Below are 21,960 nucleotides of genomic sequence, written 5' to 3' on the forward strand. Positions count from 1 at the left end.
CACACCCTGCTGAAGCACAGCTTTCCAGAGACGTAACCTTCAGCAGAGCCCAGCAGCATCACAGGAAGATATCATATGGCCAGAACAAGGGCATGCCTTTGTGATCTGTTAGTGTCGCCTCTTCATTTTACAAAGCTATTGAGCGTACGACATACGTGAGAACACGCACTCAAACTCCAAAGCTCCTGATGGCAGAGACATGACAGCTTCTCTTTGATGTCTCACTAATACCTAGCAACTGCCCTTCAAGAAAAACCTCCTGAAAAGCTTCTGACTCTCCCAGGATGTGTGTGCCTTTCACTCTGCTGGTCCACAGCAGTTCCCAAAGCCATCCATCTAGAATACTGCTTCTAACGTCAATCGCAGGCCAATGGCAGACTAGTAAGTGCATTCTGAGCAGTACCGTACTGCTCCTGCTCTCCCCACCTTAAATGCCACAGGATGAAAAGCATACAGTTACTTATGACAAGGCACTGTCTGGCTGTGTCTGAGCCTTCCACAAGTGGCTTCGAGCAATACCACAACCATCACCATCATAAGCGATGACTGCAGGGTCCACCAGGCAACTCCGGAGCTGTTACTTGCACAAGGGAACATTCAGTGAGTCCCACCTGCTACACTACTAGCTGCTCTCTTGCTAGACCACTCTGGTACTGCAAACCCCTTCATGCACATCAACTTGGGAAATCTACCAATAGCTTTAAGAAAATTCATTGAGACAGAGGAAAAAGGCCAACTGATCAAAAGATGTTCAACTTTTAGACTCAGGGTGACTTATAAGAACTTCTCAACAAGCTTAGAGCGAGGGCTGGGAGGGCAGGGGACTGGGGGCGGGGTGGGGGGTGGGAGGTGGGGGGTAGCTCAGTGGTCAGACTGACGGCATAGTGTGCATGAGGCCATGAGTGCAATCCCCAATAGTTTCTTAATTAACAGTAACCGAGAGGTGGAGACACAGCAGCAGCAGGGCAGCAGCTGCTCTTCTATTCAGGTCCGCACAGGCCTCCACCATGACAGAAACAGACCTCCTTCCACAGAAGGGAATGCTAGCCCCAGGGACCCATTGGATTGCTTGGTATTTTTTTTATAGTATTCTGTTGCCAAAGGGCCTAGCCCTAAGAACAGCACTTGCAAAGTCACCTTAATATTCCCTAGCCCTACACTAACACAGATAATATAGTAAACTTGTAACCTAAAGCATCTGCCACAATTTGTTATATCTCTTGAACTCTCTCTCTCTCTTAAAGCTTCTATCACCACTGGTCGTTTATTTTGGAGTGTTTTGTTTTGTTTTTTACATTCTGCCAACAACTACACAAATGGTGAGCTGCTGCCTAGAACACACACCTGTGACTGTGAGAATCACCCTGGCGTTGTGACATCTGCAACCAGATGTAACTACCAGAAGCTAGCAACAAGCCACACGGAGAACTGAATTGCATGCTCAGTACTGCCACTGCCGTTCCAGCTGCCTCAAACAGCACAGGCCGCAGAGACACATGAATTCACTTCAGCAGTAGCACACTTTCTGCACACTGCCCCTCTAATGCCTGCTGTGAGACAGAAGGGAGAGCCAGACAGTTCGGAAGGTTAGGAAAACCTGCTCCCTCTCAGAGCACCTGCTGAACCACCTTCCTCATCACTTGTGAGTGTGTCATTAGAATCCAACTGCTTCACACCATGAAGTCTTAGCCCTGCCAGCAGCTGCAGCCAGGTGACTGCCCAAGGAGAGTCTGCGTGAAGAGGCGTTAGTGAGCCAAATGGAAATAAACTCACCTGTGGGAGTGCATTTCTTATTGTTTTTCAGCGACGAAAACATGTATTGCCGCAAGTCTTCCATGAAAGGCAGCTGCACATAAACTAAACACTAATGAGAAAGAAAGCAGATAAAAAGCAGAAGCCATCAAATTAATGAAAATATATAGAGGTGCTCCCAGATGCTGTGGAAGTGGCATAGCAGAAATAGTTCAAAACTTAGTACAAATCTGACTGACGCATGTAAAATAAAGTATTCTGATGCCCAGTAATGACTTCATAGTTGCAAACAGTATAATAGATACCAGATATAAAAGAAATGCCTCGAAGGAAGGCTGCTAAGTAACTGCAAAATACAGGACCACACAGAGCAAAGGAGAAAAGTCCTGCCGCATGGAGTTCTGAGAAACAGGGAGTGGTAAGCAAACCCTGACCTGTACTCTAAATAGAAGAGCCTCAAACAGACTGGACTTCACAGGGGTCACAGGAAAATCACAGCCACAACTTTTATTGATAGTCCTTATTTGCTGTACTGGAGGTGATTTCTCTTCCCATGCAACTCTGAAAAGGCCAAAGGGATGAGACTGCAGAGAAAGCCTTGCTTCACCTTTACTGGCTTAATAAGACGCTCCGTAAGTTCCTCCATGAATCATATTGTTTTCTAACTGAAAACCTGGCTCCAAGACTAGCAATCCCAACTTTATTTGGGAATTTACAAGAAATTCAGAAAACCAGACTTACAGAAGTAGAATGTGTATTTTAATAAGACCCCCCCCCCAATCATGCTTAGAATAAAGGGTCAGAGGGCAAGCAAGGAGCCCGGTGGTGAAGCGTAGCCTAGCAGGCGTGAGGCCCTGGGGTTGGATGAGGTGAGTCCCCAAAACTAGTGAAAAGGATGTTAGTTTAAAGAAAAGATGGAAAGGAGGAAGGGGAGGATTTACCTCATAGGCATCCTTAATGTAAGGAAAGGCCACACCAACTTGAGGATTAGATCTTTTGTCATAAGCGTATCGGACGATGGCGACCATGTTTAATTCATCCAAAGCATGAATGAGGGAGGAGAGTGCAACAGCTGCCGCCTGTAAGGAAGAAGTGTACATCAGCACAGGCCCCGAGTGTAAGGAAGACGTGTACATCAGCACAGGCCCCGAGTGTAAGGAAGACGTGTACATCAGCACAGGCCCCGAGTGTAAGGAAGACGTGTACATCAGCACAGGCCCCGAGTGTAAGGAAGACGTGTACATCAGCACAGGCCCCGAGTGTAAGGAAGAAGTGTACATCAGCACAGGCCCCGAGTGTAAGGAAGACGTGTACATCAGCACAGGCCCCGAGTGTAAGGAAGACGTGTACATCAGCACAGGCCCCGAGTGTAAGGAAGACGTGTACATCAGCACAGGCCCCGAGTGTAAGGAAGAAGTGTACATCAGCACAGGCCCCGAGTGTAAGGAAGACGTGTACATCAGCACAGGCCCCGAGTGTAAGGAAGACGTGTACATCAGCACAGGCCCCGAGTGTAAGGAAGAAGTGTACATCAGCACAGGCCCCGAGTGTAAGGAAGAAGTGTACATCAGCACAGGCCCCGAGTGTAAGGAAGACGTGTACATCAGCACAGGCCCCGAGTGTAAGGAAGACGTGTACATCAGCACAGGCCCCGAGTGTAAGGAAGACGTGTACATCAGCACAGGCCCCGAGTGTAAGGAAGAAGTGTACATCAGCACAGGCCCCGAGTGTAAGGAAGACGTGTACATCAGCACAGGCCCCGAGTGTAAGGAAGACGTGTACATCAGCACAGGCCCCGAGTGTAAGGAAGACGTGTACATCAGCACAGGCCCCGAGTGTAAGGAAGAAGTGTACATCAGCACAGGCCCCGAGTGTAAGGAAGACGTGTACATCAGCACAGGCCCCGAGTGTAAGGAAGACGTGTACATCAGCACAGGCCCCGAGTGTAAGGAAGACGTGTACATCAGCACAGGCCCCGAGTGTAAGGAAGACGTGTACATCAGCACAGGCCCCGAGTGTAAGGAAGAAGTGTACATCAGCACAGGCCCCGAGTGTAAGGAAGAAGTGTACATCAGCACAGGCCCCGAGTGTAAGGAAGACGTGTACATCAGCACAGGCCCCGAGTGTAAGGAAGAAGTGTACATCAGCACAGGCCCCGAGTGTAAGGAAGACGTGTACATCAGCACAGGCCCCGAGTGTAAGGAAGAAGTGTACATCAGCACAGGCCCCGAGTGTAAGGAAGACGTGTACATCAGCACAGGCCCCGAGTGTAAGGAAGACGTGTACATCAGCACAGGCCCCGAGTGTAAGGAAGACGTGTACATCAGCACAGGCCCCGAGTGTAAGGAAGAAGTGTACATCAGCACAGGCCCCGAGTGTAAGGAAGAAGTGTACATCAGCACAGGCCCCGAGTGTAAGGAAGACGTGTACATCAGCACAGGCCCCGAGTGTAAGGAAGAAGTGTACATCAGCACAGGCCCCGAGTGTAAGGAAGAAGTGTACATCAGCACAGGCCCCGAGTGTAAGGAAGAAGTGTACATCAGCACAGGCCCCGAGTGTAAGGAAGAAGTGTACATCAGCACAGGCCCCGAGTGTAAGGAAGAAGTGTACATCAGCACAGGCCCCGAGTGTAAGGAAGACGTGTACATCAGCACAGGCCCCGAGTGTAAGGAAGAAGTGTACATCAGCACAGGCCCCGAGTGTAAGGAAGACGTGTACATCAGCACAGGCCCCGAGTGTAAGGAAGACGTGTACATCAGCACAGGCCCCGAGTGTAAGGAAGACGTGTACATCAGCACAGGCCCCGAGTGTAAGGAAGAAGTGTACATCAGCACAGGCCCCGAGTGTAAGGAAGAAGTGTACATCAGCACAGGCCCCGAGTGTAAGGAAGACGTGTACATCAGCACAGGCCCCGAGTGTAAGGAAGACGTGTACATCAGCACAGGCCCCGAGTGTAAGGAAGACGTGTACATCAGCACAGGCCCCGAGTGTAAGGAAGAAGTGTACATCAGCACAGGCCCCGAGTGTAAGGAAGAAGTGTACATCAGCACAGGCCCCGAGTGTAAGGAAGAAGTGTACAACAGCACAGGCCCCGAGTGTAAGGAAGAAGTGTACATCAGCACAGGCCCCGAGTGTAAGGAAGAAGTGTACAACAGCACAGGCCCCGAGTGTAAGGAAGAAGTGTACATCAGCACAGGCCCTGAGTGTAAGGAAGACGTGTACATCAGCACAGGCCCCGAGTGTAAGGAAGACGTGTACATCAGCACAGGCCCCAAGTGTAAGGGCGCCACACAAGCACCAAGACCTAGCACTGACACGGGGACCATCTGCTTTCTGTTTCACTTGTCTTCTAAGAATACACAGCTCCGTGGCAGAGTACCCTGAGCAGACACAGAACGCAGGGCCACATCTCCAACACCAGCAGGCAAGATAAAACAGTGCCTTTTACCCGCTTCAAAACCCAGTGTGTATTTAGTGTGCGTCTTTCAAGGCTACCTTAACTTCCTTTCTCTGAATTCAACCCAGTCTATAAACTCAAGATTCAGCCTTCCTAAACAGCATTTATTTGTCTCTCTCTCCACAAAAATTAGTACTGTGTCTGTCTCTTTTCTTCTTTTGTTCTCAAAACTTCCTGAAATAAATCTGCTTAGAACATGGTTTTTCTTTGATTCAGTCCAGCTATGACACCTACTTTGCTAATGATCCACCCTCTGGATCCCTGACTTGTACCTGCCAAGTCACCCGCCTCTGCCCGGAGCCTGTCTCCACACTCTGACTGCAGAAGTTAAATCTCCTCTAATTATTCTGGGTGGGCCACTGCTCCCCAAGCTCTTCTCTTCTTCCAACTGGTTCTTAAAGTCTACTTTCAGCTCACTCTAAAACTCGGTTTGGGGATTGTTTCATCCAGTCCCATGAATGGAAGAGTCAAAAGTCTTTAAAACTTTGAGGGAAGAGTGCTCAGTGAGCAAGAATGTTGGTTTTTGTTGTTGTTGTTTTTTTCCAGACAGGGTTTATTCTGTGTAGGCCTGGCTGTCCTGGACTCTCTTTGTACGTCAGGCTGGCCTTGAACTCACCTGCCTTTGCCTCCCCGAATGCTGGGATTATAGGCGTGAGCCAACCATACCTGGCTGAGTTTTCCTTAACTAAAGACCTAAGGCTGTGTCTTCAGCATCTGAGCTTGAATCTCCAGCACCTACATAAAAATCCAGGCACAGCTGTGTGTATCTATAACCCTAACATTGGGGATGGAGACTGGCAGGAACTGGGGAGCTTGCTGACCACCCAGCCTAGTCAAAATGGTGAGTTTCTAGTCCAGTAAGAAGCCTTGCCCCATGGAAATAAGGGAGAGCATTTTTTTTCTGCCTTCTGCATGTGGGTACACAAATACTATGATGCAGGCATGTACTGCCGGTAGATATCTCATCTTAGCAACTTAAAACTACCTTTCTCCTCCTGTATCTCCTACGTCTAATAACAGCACCTCCAACTCAACCAGACTATAGCCTCAAAGTCCTTGGCCTTCCTCATCCCTCAGCTCAACCTCTATGCTGCCTCTCAAACACATCACTGCCTCTTCTGTTCAGAGATGACCATGTCAGTCTCTTCCACAAGCCTCTAACAGTTCTATTCCAGCCTCGTAGTGACCAGGGAGGTCTTGTGGCTTGCTTCCCCTGGTGCTTCTGCTCATATCATTTCCTTCTGGCTACAGTCCCACCCATGTCTTCTAACCCACTTCAGATTTGCTATACTAAGTAAGCTTCATCTTCCAAATTCCCAAACACTATGTACTTTTCCTGTATCACAGCCAGCCTATACCACAGTTAACTATGCATATCCCATCCCTTCATAAAAACTGATGGCTTCAATATCTTGACATCAAAATTGTCTACAGATTTTCTAATAGACAAATTTCCCCTAATTCCAAGTAATACTTAACATTAATCCTATTCTTGGCTAGGTTCTAAGACCCTGTCATAGAACAAAGGTAAAGGGTGATGGGCTAATGATTATCTTCTATATTGTAACAACACTAAGCTGCATTTAACTCAACTGAGTCCCCATTCCTTTCCTTTCTCCTCTGCCCTTCTCTCTCCACACACTGCAAATCAGCACATAAAAAATATAACACACACACACACACACACACACACACACACACACACACACACACACACTATAAGCATATAACCAGAGAAAACATGTTAAGGAGTTATTCACTGAGTCACAGAATATTTTAATTGGAAAACAATAAAATCCACCCACTTTAAAACCCTATGATGTAGATGATTGCTGGTTATTGGAGACTTTCCTCGCAAACTTCCACGGATGGACATAAGACTGCCTCACAAGAAAGCCATCCATCTGGAGTTAGTAATCTTTGGTGACAGGATAATTCATTTGGAGCAGAACTCCCCACCTGTTGGTCCCAGCTCACTTCTCTGGTGTGAAGCACAGATTAATTTCTGTTCCACTTGATCATCCTCAAAACATATGAAGACTGCTATTACATCTGTCATCGCCCCCCTACTCCCCACCTCCCACACAGGGCTGCTGCGTGCACTTTTTACTGGAAGCTCTCATACAGCATACCTTCCCTACTGTCCTACTTATCTCATAAGCCTCAGTCGGATAATATCAAATTTTGACTACCACATTAAAAAACTGACAGATAGCAAAGAGCCATTAGGAAATGAAGGTGCCTTTTCTTTAAAAACCTCAAAGTGACCTTATGATATGTGAAAATTCATTATGCAAAATTGAGCCATTACCTGCCACAACCCACAAAAATAGAATTGAAGGACTATGGGAAAGAAAAAATACCCAGGTCATCAAAATTGCTATCCCAGAATCATCTCAAGGAGCCAGTTGGAGAGGGTTTGCTCTCCCTTTAGATCCAGCTGTACTTAGTAACTGACTGCAGGACAGCCAGCTATAACCTCGGGACTAGCTTCGCCTAGGAACTTCTACAGCTCACCCACCAGAGCTTACCGAGTCCCTAGACCACCAAAAGGGACAGTGAGGAATCTTTAGTGATAGCTGCACAGGTTTCCTGACCCTAATAAAAGCCCAACTTCTCCTCCAGCCATCAAGCACCCAGGCTAGCACGTCCACACACACATGGGCCCTGAGGCAACCCCAGTCCTACGCCAAGCACGAGCTGCTTTATTAGAAACTCGTCTCTGCATTTTCATTTGGCTTTGACAAAAACAGAAATTAATTACTTCCATGACAACTTTGAACTGCAGCTCAGGTGTCTCAGTACAGCTCTGTAAAAGAACACTGCTCACTGCACTCCTTACGGTTCTCATGAAGTGATCAGAACTCCCTTTGTGGAAAAGGAAAACAAGTGTGATTTAAATCCATAGCCGAGGCTTTAAAAGTTTAAAATGAACAATACACACCAGACCAGGCAAGCAAATTCCTAAAGCTTGATTCAGGTGAACACCATGAACGAGGATTCCCAAATATGAAGTCATGTATGTGGGGTAATGGGCCCAGCGCCACCCAGAAAAGTGGAAGGCGAGCATCTTCTCCTGATGCTAACTGTTCTCAGACAATGACATGCCACCTGCTAAGTGAGCAGCCAGCCATGATTCAGAATTGTAGAGAAAAGGAGGTCACCGATACCCTCTTCCACCCCACAGGAATCTTTTACATCAAGTTCACTATTTTCTAATGCAAATACCTTCAAATGCTAGAAGCCCGCTTAAACTGTTTTAAACACGCTCTCTATTGGAATTTTCCAGCTCAGACCAACACATGAATGAAATATTCCGTGCTGACTTACTATTTCACAAAGAAAGTATGTACAAACAGCAAAGCATGAGTGGAGGACATGAAAGTCAACGCTGTTAGCCAGAAGAGGCCAGCCTGACAAACTCTTGAGACCGTGGGAGACAGAAAGTCATCCACACGGGGGCAGTGCTTCTGTTGGTCCACACCAGCACTAACCACTGCTCATGAGAGGCAAGTGTCAGCACGGTCCAACCCTCCGTGACACCTGACACAGAATGCCTACACCTAAGTCACACGCTTCAAAGGTCACCGTTGTGACAGACAATGTCCTCGGGCACTGCGCTCAAGCTAAAGCCAGCCCACTCATCATTTCTCATTCCCAGAGTTAAAGGTTGGCGATTTTCCCACTGCTGTTACAAATACTCATGTCATTGTAAAACACAAAGGCAGGCCATGTGAGGAGGCGCACGCTCATGCCGGCACTTGGGAGGCAAAGGCAGGCTGATGTCTTAGTTCAAAGTCAACTTGGCCTACAAAATGAGTTCCAGGACAGCTCGGGCTACACAGAGAAACCCAGTTTCAAAGAAACAAACAAACAAACAAAGGCAGCCACTTTCCTAAAGCACCAGTTTGATTCTGCAGTACTATCTCAAAGTGCCCACTCACCTCATCATCTTTTGCTGCAAAGACCTTTAGAACTTGATGTCCCATGAAGAGTCTTCTATGAACCTACAAGAGTAAGGAGAAAAAAATGGTTAGAAATATATATAGCTGTAAGGTCACACACTGCTAAAAGTGTCTGTCCAAAGTGACTAGAAACAACCTAGCACTTGAAGCTCAGCCCAGTGAGTGCCCGGGGCAAGCCCCGTGTTGTTCTATATGCTGCATACTAACGCCGAGTGGTGACTAGGGTATAGCCACGCCCTTCAGAAGCCCAAACAGATGTGAAATTAAATGCAATTCTGTACTACAGTCCAACTCAGGGCACTGGGCCTTGCACCATGAGAATTTCAGAAAATGTATATAAAACCCGACACCTCAGCTAAGACTTGGAAAGTAGGAACTAACCAGAACAAAAGGCTAAAGGTTGGAGAGATGGCTCAGCCGTTAAGAGCACTTGCTGATCTTACAATGGGAAGCAGGCATGTATATGATGCACATAAATGTATATAAACACTCACTCATACACATAAAAATCAATACATCTTGGGGGGGGACAGTAAAACAAGGTCTACACACTAGATCCAGGGCAGACATAACAGTGAACTTGTCTATAATGACAAGTATATAGTGTGTTCATTAATAGTGCACAGTGCAAGGGGAAGGTGAAAAATTAGACACTAACAAAGACTGTCTCACAAAGTCTCTTAGGAATAAAGTCCTCAAGAGAGGTGACAAGCCCCTGATGAACTGCAAAGAGACCAAAGCAAAGAGCCAGTTCTGAGCAGGCTGGAGGTAGGAAACTAGTTTAACAAAATGCACTGTCAATCCTTGCTCCCTCTTGAAATGCAACCAGGGTCACAGACCTGACTAGAAAATGAATGTTCATGTTCCTGACATCAAAGCCCCTGCACCCATCCACCAAGCCCGAGCGCTCAGTGTCTGTGGCACTGCAGCCTGGGGCTTATTTAGAAGAACCTGCCATGTGCAGAATTGGGCAGCATTTTTCATCCAGCTTTTCCCTGAATTCCTTCCTCTGAAGCTGAGAAACCGGTTGTGCTTTACAGTAACGGCAGCTTAGGAAGACCAAGCTTCCAAGGTGTGAGGGCCACATAATTCAAACATCCCTCATTTCCACCACCACTTCCCAGCCGAAAACCACTGCTCTATGGCATGCGAGACTAGCCCTACATTTCCAGCACAGCATACTCAGAGATTAACTTCCCCTGCTAGAACTTGTAAGAGCCTTGATTTATTCAAAAAATAGCTAACGAGGGGAGGGGGCTGGAGAGACGGCCCAGCAGTTAAGAGCACAGAGCGCTCTTGCAACGTCCCTGAGTTTGGCTCCCAGCACTCACTGTCGAGTGACTCACAACCATCTGTAACTCCAGCTCCCGGGGATCCAACGCCTCTGGGCTCCATTCACATGCACATACCTACACACAGGCACATGCACGCATGCACATACCTACACACAGGCACATGCACACATGCACATACCTACACACAGGCACATGCACGCATGCACATACCTACACACAGGCACATGCACGCATGCACATACCTACACACAGGCACATGCACGCATGCACATACCTACACACAGGCACATGCACATACCTACACACAGGCACATGCACGCATGCACATACCTACACACAGGCACATGCACGCATGCACATACCTACACACAGGCACATGCACGCATGCACATACCTACACACAGGCACATGCACGCATGCACATACCTACACACAGGCACATGCACGCATGCACATACCTACACACAGGCACATGCACGCATGCACATACCTACACACAGGCACATGCACGCATGCACATACCTACACACAGGCACATGCACGCATGCACATACCTACACACAGGCACATGCACGCATGCACATACCTACACACAGGCACATGCACGCATGCACATACCTACACACAGGCACATACACACATGCACATACCTACACACAGGCAGACACGTACACATAATTAAACATAAAAACAAATCTTTAAGAAAAAGCTAATGATGTCTTTTCCTAGCACACCTACATGACTTTTTCAAAGAGCAGCAAGGAATTTGGAGGGAAGCTAATTGCTACAGTCTTTTCTGCCTTATAACTATATACCCAGAACATTGGACAACTTGGCAAGAGAACTGAAAAGCTGCTTGATATTTTAAAGTAAGCAGTACATACACACACACACACACACACACACACACCATCCACACACCAATTCATTCCAGAAATGGTATTTTGTCAACATTGCAGCTGAAGATGGTATGGAGGATCATGTGACTTTATTTAAGATAACTGATACCCACTAGTCTGTTAAAAGATGCATCTCTGCATTTTGTCATATTCCCCATGGAAAATACTATGTTTAACACCGTATGTCCTTTGGTTAAGATAATACACGTAAGTAGGTACATAGAGTGGGCTATTCAAACCGTGCTAGTTCATATTTGTGCCACTACATGATGGTGCAGACCATGGAGTCAAAAAGACTTGGCTCAGGGTCCACATTTACTATTATTCCACTAGTGACATAAGGAGGTTAATCCTCAATTCCCTAATCTAAAAGATGCAGAGCACAGTACATGCCTGAGAGGGTGATAACAACTCAGGGTTTTTATCAAATGCTGACACTGGCTGGAACACTGTGATTAGTCACTGAATGGCAGTTATAATTACAGTATTGCACGATACTTGTCTGAGACAGAACTTTAAAGCAAAGTTGACTGTGGCCCTGCCTGGCTGGAGGGTAAAGATCAAATGACAGTCTCAAGTTGTGAAAGCTGGATCACCCCATCTCAGGGGACCCGTGAGACTCTTCTTTCATTTTGGAGAGCAGGAAGATTCTTCTCCTGGAGATGGACAGTCTTTATCCATTTACTCAATCCCAGACTTGAATAAAAGTACTTTCCTCCTTCAAAAGCAGAATCAATCAAATAAAATTGATTTGGAAGTTTAAAAGTTGATTTAGAAAATACTTCATGATTTTAAAAGTAAAATTTGAAATTAATAAAAGTCTTTTTAGAAGGAATGTGGGGTTTGTTGTTGTTGTTTGTCATTTTGTTTTGGTTTTGGTTGGTTTTTTGTTTTGTTTTGTTTTGTTTTGTTTTTTGCTGTGTTCACCCTGATTTGCTTTGCTATTTAGCTAAAATAGGCCTTCCCCTCCAGCCTGGCATAGGTAATTTCAGTGTTTGCAGTTCTGAATTATACTAAAGGTGTTTGGGGGAAGGCTTGTCTGTCTCTAGACACAGGCAGAGAGGGCAGTTTCAGACAGATGCAGTGAACCTACATCCCAGCGATTGGGATACAGAAGCAGACAGATCTCTGTGAGTTCAAGGCCAGCCTGGTCTATAAGTTATGGGCCAGCCAGCAATACATAGTGAAACCTGTGTCAAAAAAGGAGAAGAGCTAGAGAGATGGCTCAGTGGCTAAAAGGACTGATTATTCTTCCAGAAGATCCAGGTTCAATTCCCAGGACCCACAGAGCAGCTCACTGCCTGTAACTCCAGTTCCCGTGACCCAACACCCTCTTCGGGTCTCCGTAGATACTGCATGCACACGGTACACAGAGAGGCATACAGGCCAACACCCATGTGTATTAAAATAAAAAATAAGATTTTGTTAAAGGCATACATGAAAATAAAAAATAAAATTAGGGACTGGAGAGATGGCTTAGCAGTTAAGAGCACTGACTTTTCTTCTAGAGGTCATGAGTTCAATTCCCAGCAACCACATGGTGGCTCACAGCCATCTATAATGTGATCTGATACTCTTCTCTGGCCTACAGATATACATGTAGGCAGAGCCCTATATACATAATAAATAAATAAATCTTTAAAATAAATAAATAAATAAAATTAGGTATTTTTAAATGAGGGGGCAGTTTCTACACATTAGTTTAGATAAGGTTAGTTTCACTCAAGACTAATAAGTATTACCATTAATAATCATGTTTTAACTTTATATATTTTCAATGTAAATACTTTTAATTTAAAGAATTTTTAGGATGCTCTGAATCTTCCAAAAAGTTGCTATTCTCACTTAGTGCATCTCATTTCTGTACATTCTTAGAGATTTTAGGGAAGTCTGCCCACTTTTTGGCTTAAAGAGCATTTTTTGTTTTGTTTTTTTACAGATATGTGTGTGTGTGTGTGTGTGTGTGTGTGTGTATGTGTGTGTGTGTAAAAATGTATGCCATGTATGTACAGGCGCCCCTGGAGACCAAAAGAGTGTGTCAGACCCCCTTGAAGTAGAGTAATGGGCAGCTGGGAGCCACCTGACACGGTGCTGGGAAGCAAATTCTAGTCATCTGAAAGAGTTGTTCACGTTCTGAACCACTGAGCCACCCCTGTCCCCAGGCCTTGGCTTATGAGTTTTGAAGATACTTATAAGAGTATAGAGAATCATGAAAGCAATTCGCCCAAACCTCACTGAACTAACCTAACACTAATCGTACATAAGGCTTGTGTGCCAGAGCAACACAATGCACACCATCAGAGGGGTTTATTTTCATTACACTTCCCACATGAGTTCCCCAAAAATCTCCTCATCCCTGTGGACTCAGGGAGAAACACACATAAGAAGATAATATTTGCCAGACAGTAGTGGTGCAAGCCTTTAATCCCGGCACCTGGGAGGCAGAGGCAGGAAGACCTCTAGTTCAAGGCCAGCCTGATTTACAGAGTGTGTTCCAGGACAGCCAGCACTACACAGAGGAACCCTGTCTTAAAAAACCAAAATAATAATAATTATTGTTTTTACTAGCTATGATTCATCATTTTGCAGTCTACCTAACAACACTGAGTGAGCCTAAGACCTCGGGACTCTCTGACAACACTTTCTAGGAGAGTGTGTGGGATCCCATGTGTGCACTTCCCCATGTGTCTACTTCACATATCTACCCTTTACTGTCTAAAAACTATGTGACTTATACATAAGGTTCACAGCCTAGAACCTAGAACACCAGAAATTGAAGGACAAGGTGACCAACCATAAATCAATGATATTCTGGAGTGTAGAGATGGCTCAGTGGCTAAGCACACATCCCTCTCCTTCCAGAGGACCTGAGCTCAATACCCAGCATCCATGTCAAGTGACTCATAACTGCCTGTAACCCCAGCTCTAGGGGACCTCTGCCCTCCTTAGCATCTATGTCCACTTATGTATTTCCACACACAGCCACACAGCCATGCACATAATAAAAAATAAAATTGTTTAAAATAAATATATGATATTCTAAGATTTAATTGACATTCAAAAGCCAGTGTGTGTGTGTATATGTGTGTGTGTGTGTGTGTGTGTGTGTGTGTGTGTGTGTGTGTACACATATACATGACATTTTGAGTACACAATACAGCTGCTAAAATCTGGGTGGTGAGAAAGTAGTTTAAGGAACACAGTCTTCTAAGTTACACTGAATCTCCACTTAGATCTTGTTTTTTCTTTTCAAATATCAAAGATGATAGGTTAGGGATATAGTTCAAACAGCAAACACAGAGACATGAGTTCAAGCCCCAGAACCCACACTTTAAACAAGCCTGGTGTAGCTGGGCATGGTGGCACACATCTTTAATCCCAGTACTCCAGAAGCAGAAGAAGATGGATCACTGTGAGTTCAAGGCCAGCCTGGTCTATAAAGCAAGTCCAGGACAGTCAAGGCTATACAGAGAAACCCTGTTTCAAAAAAAAAAAAAAAAAAAAAAAAGGCCTGGTGTGGTCCATGTGCTTGTAATCCCAGCACTGTGATGCAGAGACAGGCAGATCCCTGGGGTTCACTGGACAGGCAGTCCAGCCAATTTGATAAGTTCCAGAACAGTGAAAGATGCTGTTGCAAAAAAAATCATTGGACAGTACCTGAGTAATGGATACCAGAGATTGTCCTCTCATGTCCACACACATGTGGACACATGTATTCACACACACACACACACACACACACACACACACACACACACACTTTTAACACAAGTTAAAATTCTTAAATAAAAAAAATGGCAACACTCATCCCCAAACTACATTATGAGTTGTAAATAAAACAACCAGTCAAAAGCTCAAGGCACATATTTTGTTCACAACCGCAGAGTAATTGCTATACCTGAGATGATCTACAAAATCCCAAAACAGAGAAGCACTTCCCCTCTGATTTGTATTTCATTTGTTCTTCATCCACTTTAGAAAAAGGGACTATATCGCTTCCGTAGCGGAACCCTGGAGAATGAGAGCAGAGCATCTGTTAGGCTTATGGGGCCCGAGATATGCTGTGTGTCTACATCAACAATACACGAACCCCAGAGCCAGCCTCTTCCCTGGCACCAAGCATTGGCCCTGTGATCAACAGGGCGAAAGCAGAGGCATAAACAAACCATGAACATCATATACAGATGATTAAAGCCTAACTACACTTTTAAAGCTGCAGCTTCTGCAATCCAGTTACCTTAATGATCACCCAGCATGGGAGGAGACTTAGCAGACACAGCACATCCTCCAAGACAACCGTGTTGACTACAGAACATGTATGAGTTGTAAACATAACCAAAAGCATATTTATTCAGAAACCCAGAAATCCATGGAGGAAAATGCCCATCAGAAATCTTCAGAACAAAATGTCCAAAAACACATGCTGGAAATAGATAACCCTTCAGCCTTCTAAGAGACAAAGCCAAACTCTTATTTAAAAGCACTCAGATGACAGGCTCTATACTTTTCTGGATTTGAATGCATTATACTACTAGAATTTGGTTGTATTTACTTACAGTAGCTTAGGTTAGGTAAATAAAACCTCATATGCACGCCTTTAATCCCAACACTCGGGAGGCAGAAGCAAGCGGATCGCTGTGAGTCCGAGGCCAACCTGGTCTACAAAGCGAGTCCAGGACAGCCAGGGCTACACAGAGAAACCCTGTCTCAAAACAAAACAAACAAACAAACAAAAAAAGTAGCATCTAAACCAAACATTTTTTTCCCCAGTCACTTGTATGCAGTCACGTGTGTGCATGTGTACATACAGGTGTGCTCACAGAGAATGCATGTGCAGGTCAGAGGTCAACTTCACATGCCTCACTCTCGCTCTCCACCTACTTTTTAAGTATGCTTCTCCCTGAGCCGGCTCTCCATCACAGCAAGACTGGCTGGCTGGCAAGCCCTGGATCCACCTGCCTCCATGTCCCCAGCACTAGGGTTACAGGTGTGCAGTGCTATGCCTGGCTGGTTTCTTTTTATTATTTATTTATTTGGTTGGTTGGTTTTAGTTTTTAAGACGGGGTTTCTCTGTGTAGCCCTGGCTGTCCTGGAACTCACTATGTGGAGGAGGCTGGCCTGGAACTCACAGAGATCAGCCAGCCTCTGCCTCCTGAGTGCTGGGATTAAAGACGTGTGCCACCATGCCCAGCCCACGCCTGGCTTTTATGTGGGTGCTGGGGATACAAACTCAGGCCCTCGCCCTTGCACAGCAGCACTTTACTCACCAAGCACCTCTCAAACACTAAACCAAATTGTTCTCTAACCTTTCTTATCATCAAATGAGTGAACAGCATGGAGGAGTGCAGACTCTAGACTGAGTTCCACGCCTGTGCCCTGCTACTGTGTGTGGGCTTCCACCCTTTCCAAATCTACTTTATTTGAGGTTCTTTAAGGCTTATACCTCCCTTCCAACCCACCTACCCTAGATAGGAGAGAAAAGAGGTCAATGGGAACAGGAGAAGTAGACCTTTTTGGACTCAGTTCCTGGGAGCAATTCCCCTAATGTAATTGGCAGGATTTCAGCAGACAAGTAATTCAACCAAAGTTGCTGCTGGAACCTGGAACAGCAACTGGAACCAACCCGGAGCCCTGAAGCGTTCTCTGGAAGTCTCTCTAGGAGCATCTCGAAGTGGAGCAACCCAAGACCCAAAAAACCCCCTCCTCCTGCTTTGGGGCTCATATATATATCTCCTCTCAGCATCTGTACTAAGATGTGTTTTAGCTGGCAAAACCAAGCCCCCGCACAAGGTGTTTCCTTTTCTAGTGGACAAACATCACTTGATCTCTCACAAGTCTGTTCCCCATCCCACACTTGGGATCAAAACAAAACCATGTTTATATTCACTACCACTGTGTGACTTCCTGATAATGAGTGCCTTTCAGCTTTGGCCCTTCTGATGGCCGATCTTGACTATCTGCCTGTGATGAAGTTCCTATAATAGGTTAACTGAGGTGGGAAGACCCACCCTAAATGTGGGTGGCAGCATCGCATGGGCTGGGGTCCAGGACTGAACAAAAGGGAGAAAACAGCTGAGCACCAGCTTCCTGACTGTGGCCTTCCACTCCTGCGCCCTTCCCTTCCCTACCTGGCAGCCGGGACCTTCAAACTGTGAGCCAAAAGGAAGCTTCCTGTCTTTAGCTACTTTTGTCACACTAGTAAGAAAAGTAACTACTATAGTCCTACTGTGTAAAGTAGAAACAGCAACAGTGGCTGCTTCGTGAGGTTGTGACAGGAGAAAATACTGGCTGCCACTAAGAGACACACAGCTCCGCTGAGCCTGGCCTGCATTACTCAGGGTCCCCTTCCCACCACGAGCTTAGTCCTTTGACCAGGGAAGACGGATGAGCTAATGGAGGGTCATGATTCCAACTCAACTATAATCCCAAAATCCAAGCTCTACACTGTGCTACTAAATTCAATCAAACAAGTAGTAGAAAATGTAAAGTAATTTTATTTGGTATATAGTCTATCCACTAGCAGCATCAAACTATCTCACTCCCTCATGCACTTAAATACATGCAGTAAGATATAGTGCAATACATGACTTTTTTTCCCCCAGGATTAGGAAATTATAACTGTACCAAGTAGTGCACAGCCTGGTAATAAGTTGCTCTAAGCACCCTGGCTGCCATCTTAAGCATCATTAGGCATCTGAGGATTTGAGCTCTTGAATATTCAGATATTCTCAGCTAGCTTCCAAGTCCTCTGGATAAAAGATAAACACATTATTTAAGCCAAGTGGGTGGGGTATATTTAGCACAGCTTTAAAGAGCCTAGTGTGCATAAGCCACAACAACAATCACAAATAATATTTCCTCCCAGATGAGTATATCCGGTAGAATAGAAAACCTGAAACTGACACTTGGAGGAATCCGGGAAAGAGCAGCTCCAGCCGCTTTATGAGCTTCCTCCCAGCTAGTGACTCTGCACATTAGAATAAAACCAAGTGCAAGTCCTGACACTTGACACTCCCCCTCCCCCACTCCCAAGACAGGGCTTCTCTGTGTAGCCTTGGCTGTTCTGGACTCACTCTGTAGACCAGGCTGGCCTCGAACTCACAGCGATCCGCCTGCCTCTGCCTCCTGAGTGCTGGAATTAAAAGCATGCACCACCATGCCCAGCCCTTGACAATTTTTTTTAAAGTAATTTATTCAGATTACATCTCATTTGTTATCCCCTCACTTGTATCTTCCCATTCCCCCTCCCTCCCTCTTTCATCCTATTCCCCTCCTCTAGGTCTGTGACAGAAGGGGACCTTGTCCCCCACTGTAAGATCACAGCCTATCAGGTCTCTTCCTGGTAGCCTGCTTAGTCTTCCTGAGTGTCACCAAGGGGAAGTGGTCAAATAGAGGGCACCAGAGTTCATGTCCGAGTCAGTCCCTGCTCTCCACACAGTTGTGGAGAATGTGCCGTCCATTGGCTAGATCTGGATAGGGGTTCCAGGTTTACTGCATGCATTGTCCTTGGTGGGTACAGTCTGTTTGAGCTGACCCGCCTGAGTCCGGATCCACCAGTCTTAATGGTCTTCTTGTAGGTTTCTAGGACCCTTTGGATCCTTCTATTTCCCCATTCTTCCTTACCTCTCTCACCTAAACACTTTTAAATTCAGAAGGATCAGACATATCTTTCCCAAAACCAGAGTTCCCCACTGACCCACAGGACCCAGAGTCTTACTGTTGCCTCAGCTGCACGTCTGTAACTCAGAGAAGCGTCTCTAGGTGAACAGCCTATGCTGCCTCCCATCCCCCTGAAGACAAGCTTTCTTGAGTGGAAGTGCAGACGCTTGGTACATACCTTGAATAGTGTCCTCTTTGGAAACTTCAGTTTCATCATCATCGTTTAAGCAATAAACAGTTTCTTTTTTTATATCTTCCTTCTTTAGGGTTCTTGCATCCACAACTATCCAACTCTTTTTAATTGTCTCCTTTACAATCTATTTTCAAAGGACAGATAAAGGGAAAATAAGGAAAGACTGGATACTCATTGACAAAATGAAAATCTAGCATAGTCTCTGAGCAATTACTCTAGCTACAGTATTTAGCCTCTTCTTTCCTAGGATGCACGTTTTCATGTAATTCAAAGGGGAATAGCTTATAGCTGGCTCTACATTCCCCTTTTCTCTGGTAATCTATAGGCACATATTGATTTCTGAATACACATATACTTTCTATAGGAAAATCCTCAAATTGCCTAATAAAGAGGGACCATACATTTTACCATAATCAAAAAGAAAGGGAGAGGCCAACAAAGGAAACTGGAAAACTGAGAAGCTGAGAGAGCAGAGTGTCTTCCCTAGGCACACTCTTCTGGACTTGGCAGAAACCAAACTAACTCAGAATTACCTCCATGGCCTCATGGTATGTTTGAGAATTAAGTTCTTAAACATATAAAAATATATCTATATATTTATTTCTCAGATTTAATTATACTTTTAGCATTCATTTAAAGGAGGAAGAGAGGCAAGGAGACTCACATGGAAGAACTAGATGATAGCAGCCAAAGGCTGCTTTTGAAATGAGCTATGATGTACAAATGCACATGAGTAATGGCTCACAAAATGTCACCTTTCTGACATTCTATAGATGCTATTGCTATTGGATGGCTAATGACTGAATTAGGTGTGTCTCCACAGGGCTATGCATAACCCTGGGGCATCATTGACATCCCTGCCATGGCATACAGTGACGAGCTCATCCATCACCTTTTCTTCCTTTTAAAAGAAAAAGAGACAAAGGCCTGAATTCCTGATTGGAAATCAATGATCAACTCATCAAAAGAGGAAGAGGAGAGAACCAAGCCATACTATAAACAATTCTTGAAGCATCTCCTCGCATGCCTTTTAGGTGAAAAGCTATATGGAGATTAAATCAAAAGGGAGAAGAGCTAGGGAGGCAGCAATTATACCCTGAATGACTCACACATGGATTGTCAGCGCCTTACATAAGCCTGTTTATCTGCCTGGTAACACTGCTTTTAAAAAACCATGCATTTACTACCTACCGATTTATAGGCTACAATCTTTATAGACAAGTTGGGGCCGATGGTCAGTTGGCAGGGCCAGGGCATGGACCGCCTCTCAATCTTCTTAAAGACACACAGCTGCCGTAGACTCTCACTTAATAAAGGAAAACACATAATGAAAGGCACAATTTTTAGATGCTAATTTGGACTAGACGGTTTAGTTATTTCACTAGAATGAGAAGTGAGCTGTTGTTGATTATAAAGATCGAGAAGCAGCAGGGGGTGGCGGGAAAATGACAGCCCGTGGTTGGGAAGGAGCCAGAGACAAGTGAGCTGGCTTGTGAGGTGGTAGAACTCCAATCACTTTGCCGACAGGGGAGAAGGAACCGCTCTGCCCTCCTCTAGTCAATCATTTCTTTCAACTCTTCCAGTGATTCGGAAAACAACAGACAAGAGGATCAGAGGTATCTAGAATCAGAGGTATCTGGTACCCGGCTCTGGGGTATCAAAGGCAGGGCACCAGACTACAGCATCACTGCTCACAGTTCGTTAGTTAATGCCAAGTCCCCAAATAAAAGACATGATGCTTTTATACGCACACAACAGAGAGAGTTACATAATGCCATTCAGGGAATAAAGGAATCAGTAGTCTGTTCGGTCTTTATGTAAAGTAAGTAACTCTACAGGGTTTTAATTCGGAGAAGGGCAGGAAGAAGCCAGATGTAACAGAGTGCTGCTTCACTTCAACAAAGGTGGAATGCAGCCAGGAGCGGCAGCACACCCCTTTAGTCCCAGCACTCAGGAGGCAGAGGCAGGCAGCTGCTGATGCTATGATATGGTTCTGAGGACTGGAGTCGGCTGAGGTCTCTGTCGCTAACTCAGTGGATAATGTGAGGTGGTTTTCTACCACTTCATAGATTCTTCTTCCATCTACACCAAGGTCATCATTCGTAAGGTCTAGATCGCACACTTTGCATATATTAGATCATTTATTCCTTTGCTCTTTATTCTAATGAGTACTACAAATTTCATCTCTCTTGTAGTCTTCTCTTGTGATAAAACCAGATTTAAATTTCACCTTTTTTGTTTTGTTTTTGTTTCTGAGACAGGGTTTCTCTGTGTAATAGCCCCGGCTGTCCTGGATTTGCTTTGTAGACCAGGCTGGCCTCGAACTCACAGAGATGCGCCTGCCTCTGCCTCCCTGAGTGCTGGAATTAAAGGGGTGCGCCACCATTCCTGGCTCCAGTTAATATTCTTGCCTGAAAGTTTACTCTGTCTTATAAAACTATGCTGACCTACTTCAATTGAGAACTTTTTTATACTCCTGAATGTCATGTAGCAACAGATGAACGGAATTAACTCCTAAACAGAGGCAACATTGTCCCAAGACTCTGAATCCACACAAACTATCGCATAGCCACAGTTTGACTTCTCAAACACAGGACAGGAGATACAAAATAAACCTCCAAATCCTTTGCTCAAAGTAAGTGTGCATCCAACTCTAACCAGGACTAAGACAGATAATAAAGATGGTCTGTCCCACAGTATCATGGACAAATAGAAAAAGCAGTTTCTTTTATTGTTAAAT

The 21,960-nt window shown here is 45.3% G+C and overlaps 1 protein-coding gene across 1 annotated transcript in view; it reads right to left on the minus strand.

Annotated features, from left to right (window-relative positions):
* The window catches only part of XRCC5 (X-ray repair cross complementing 5), an 89,655-nt gene that overhangs the window by 50,492 nt on the left and 17,203 nt on the right, over positions 1-21,960 (minus strand). The window contains exons 7-12 of the mRNA XM_084778380.1: positions 20,412-20,526; positions 19,206-19,344; positions 15,267-15,379; positions 9,154-9,216; positions 2,694-2,831; positions 1,774-1,864 (exon numbers count right to left, since the gene is read on the minus strand). Coding sequence (XP_084634506.1) covers positions 1,774-1,864; positions 2,694-2,831; positions 9,154-9,216; positions 15,267-15,379; positions 19,206-19,344; positions 20,412-20,526 — 659 coding nt within the window. The remainder of the gene's footprint in view (positions 1-1,773; positions 1,865-2,693; positions 2,832-9,153; positions 9,217-15,266; positions 15,380-19,205; positions 19,345-20,411; positions 20,527-21,960) is intronic.

This window comes from Acomys minous (assembly GCF_964271855.1).
Source record: "Acomys minous genome assembly, chromosome: 4".
Taxonomy (NCBI): Eukaryota; Metazoa; Chordata; class Mammalia; order Rodentia; family Muridae; genus Acomys; species Acomys minous.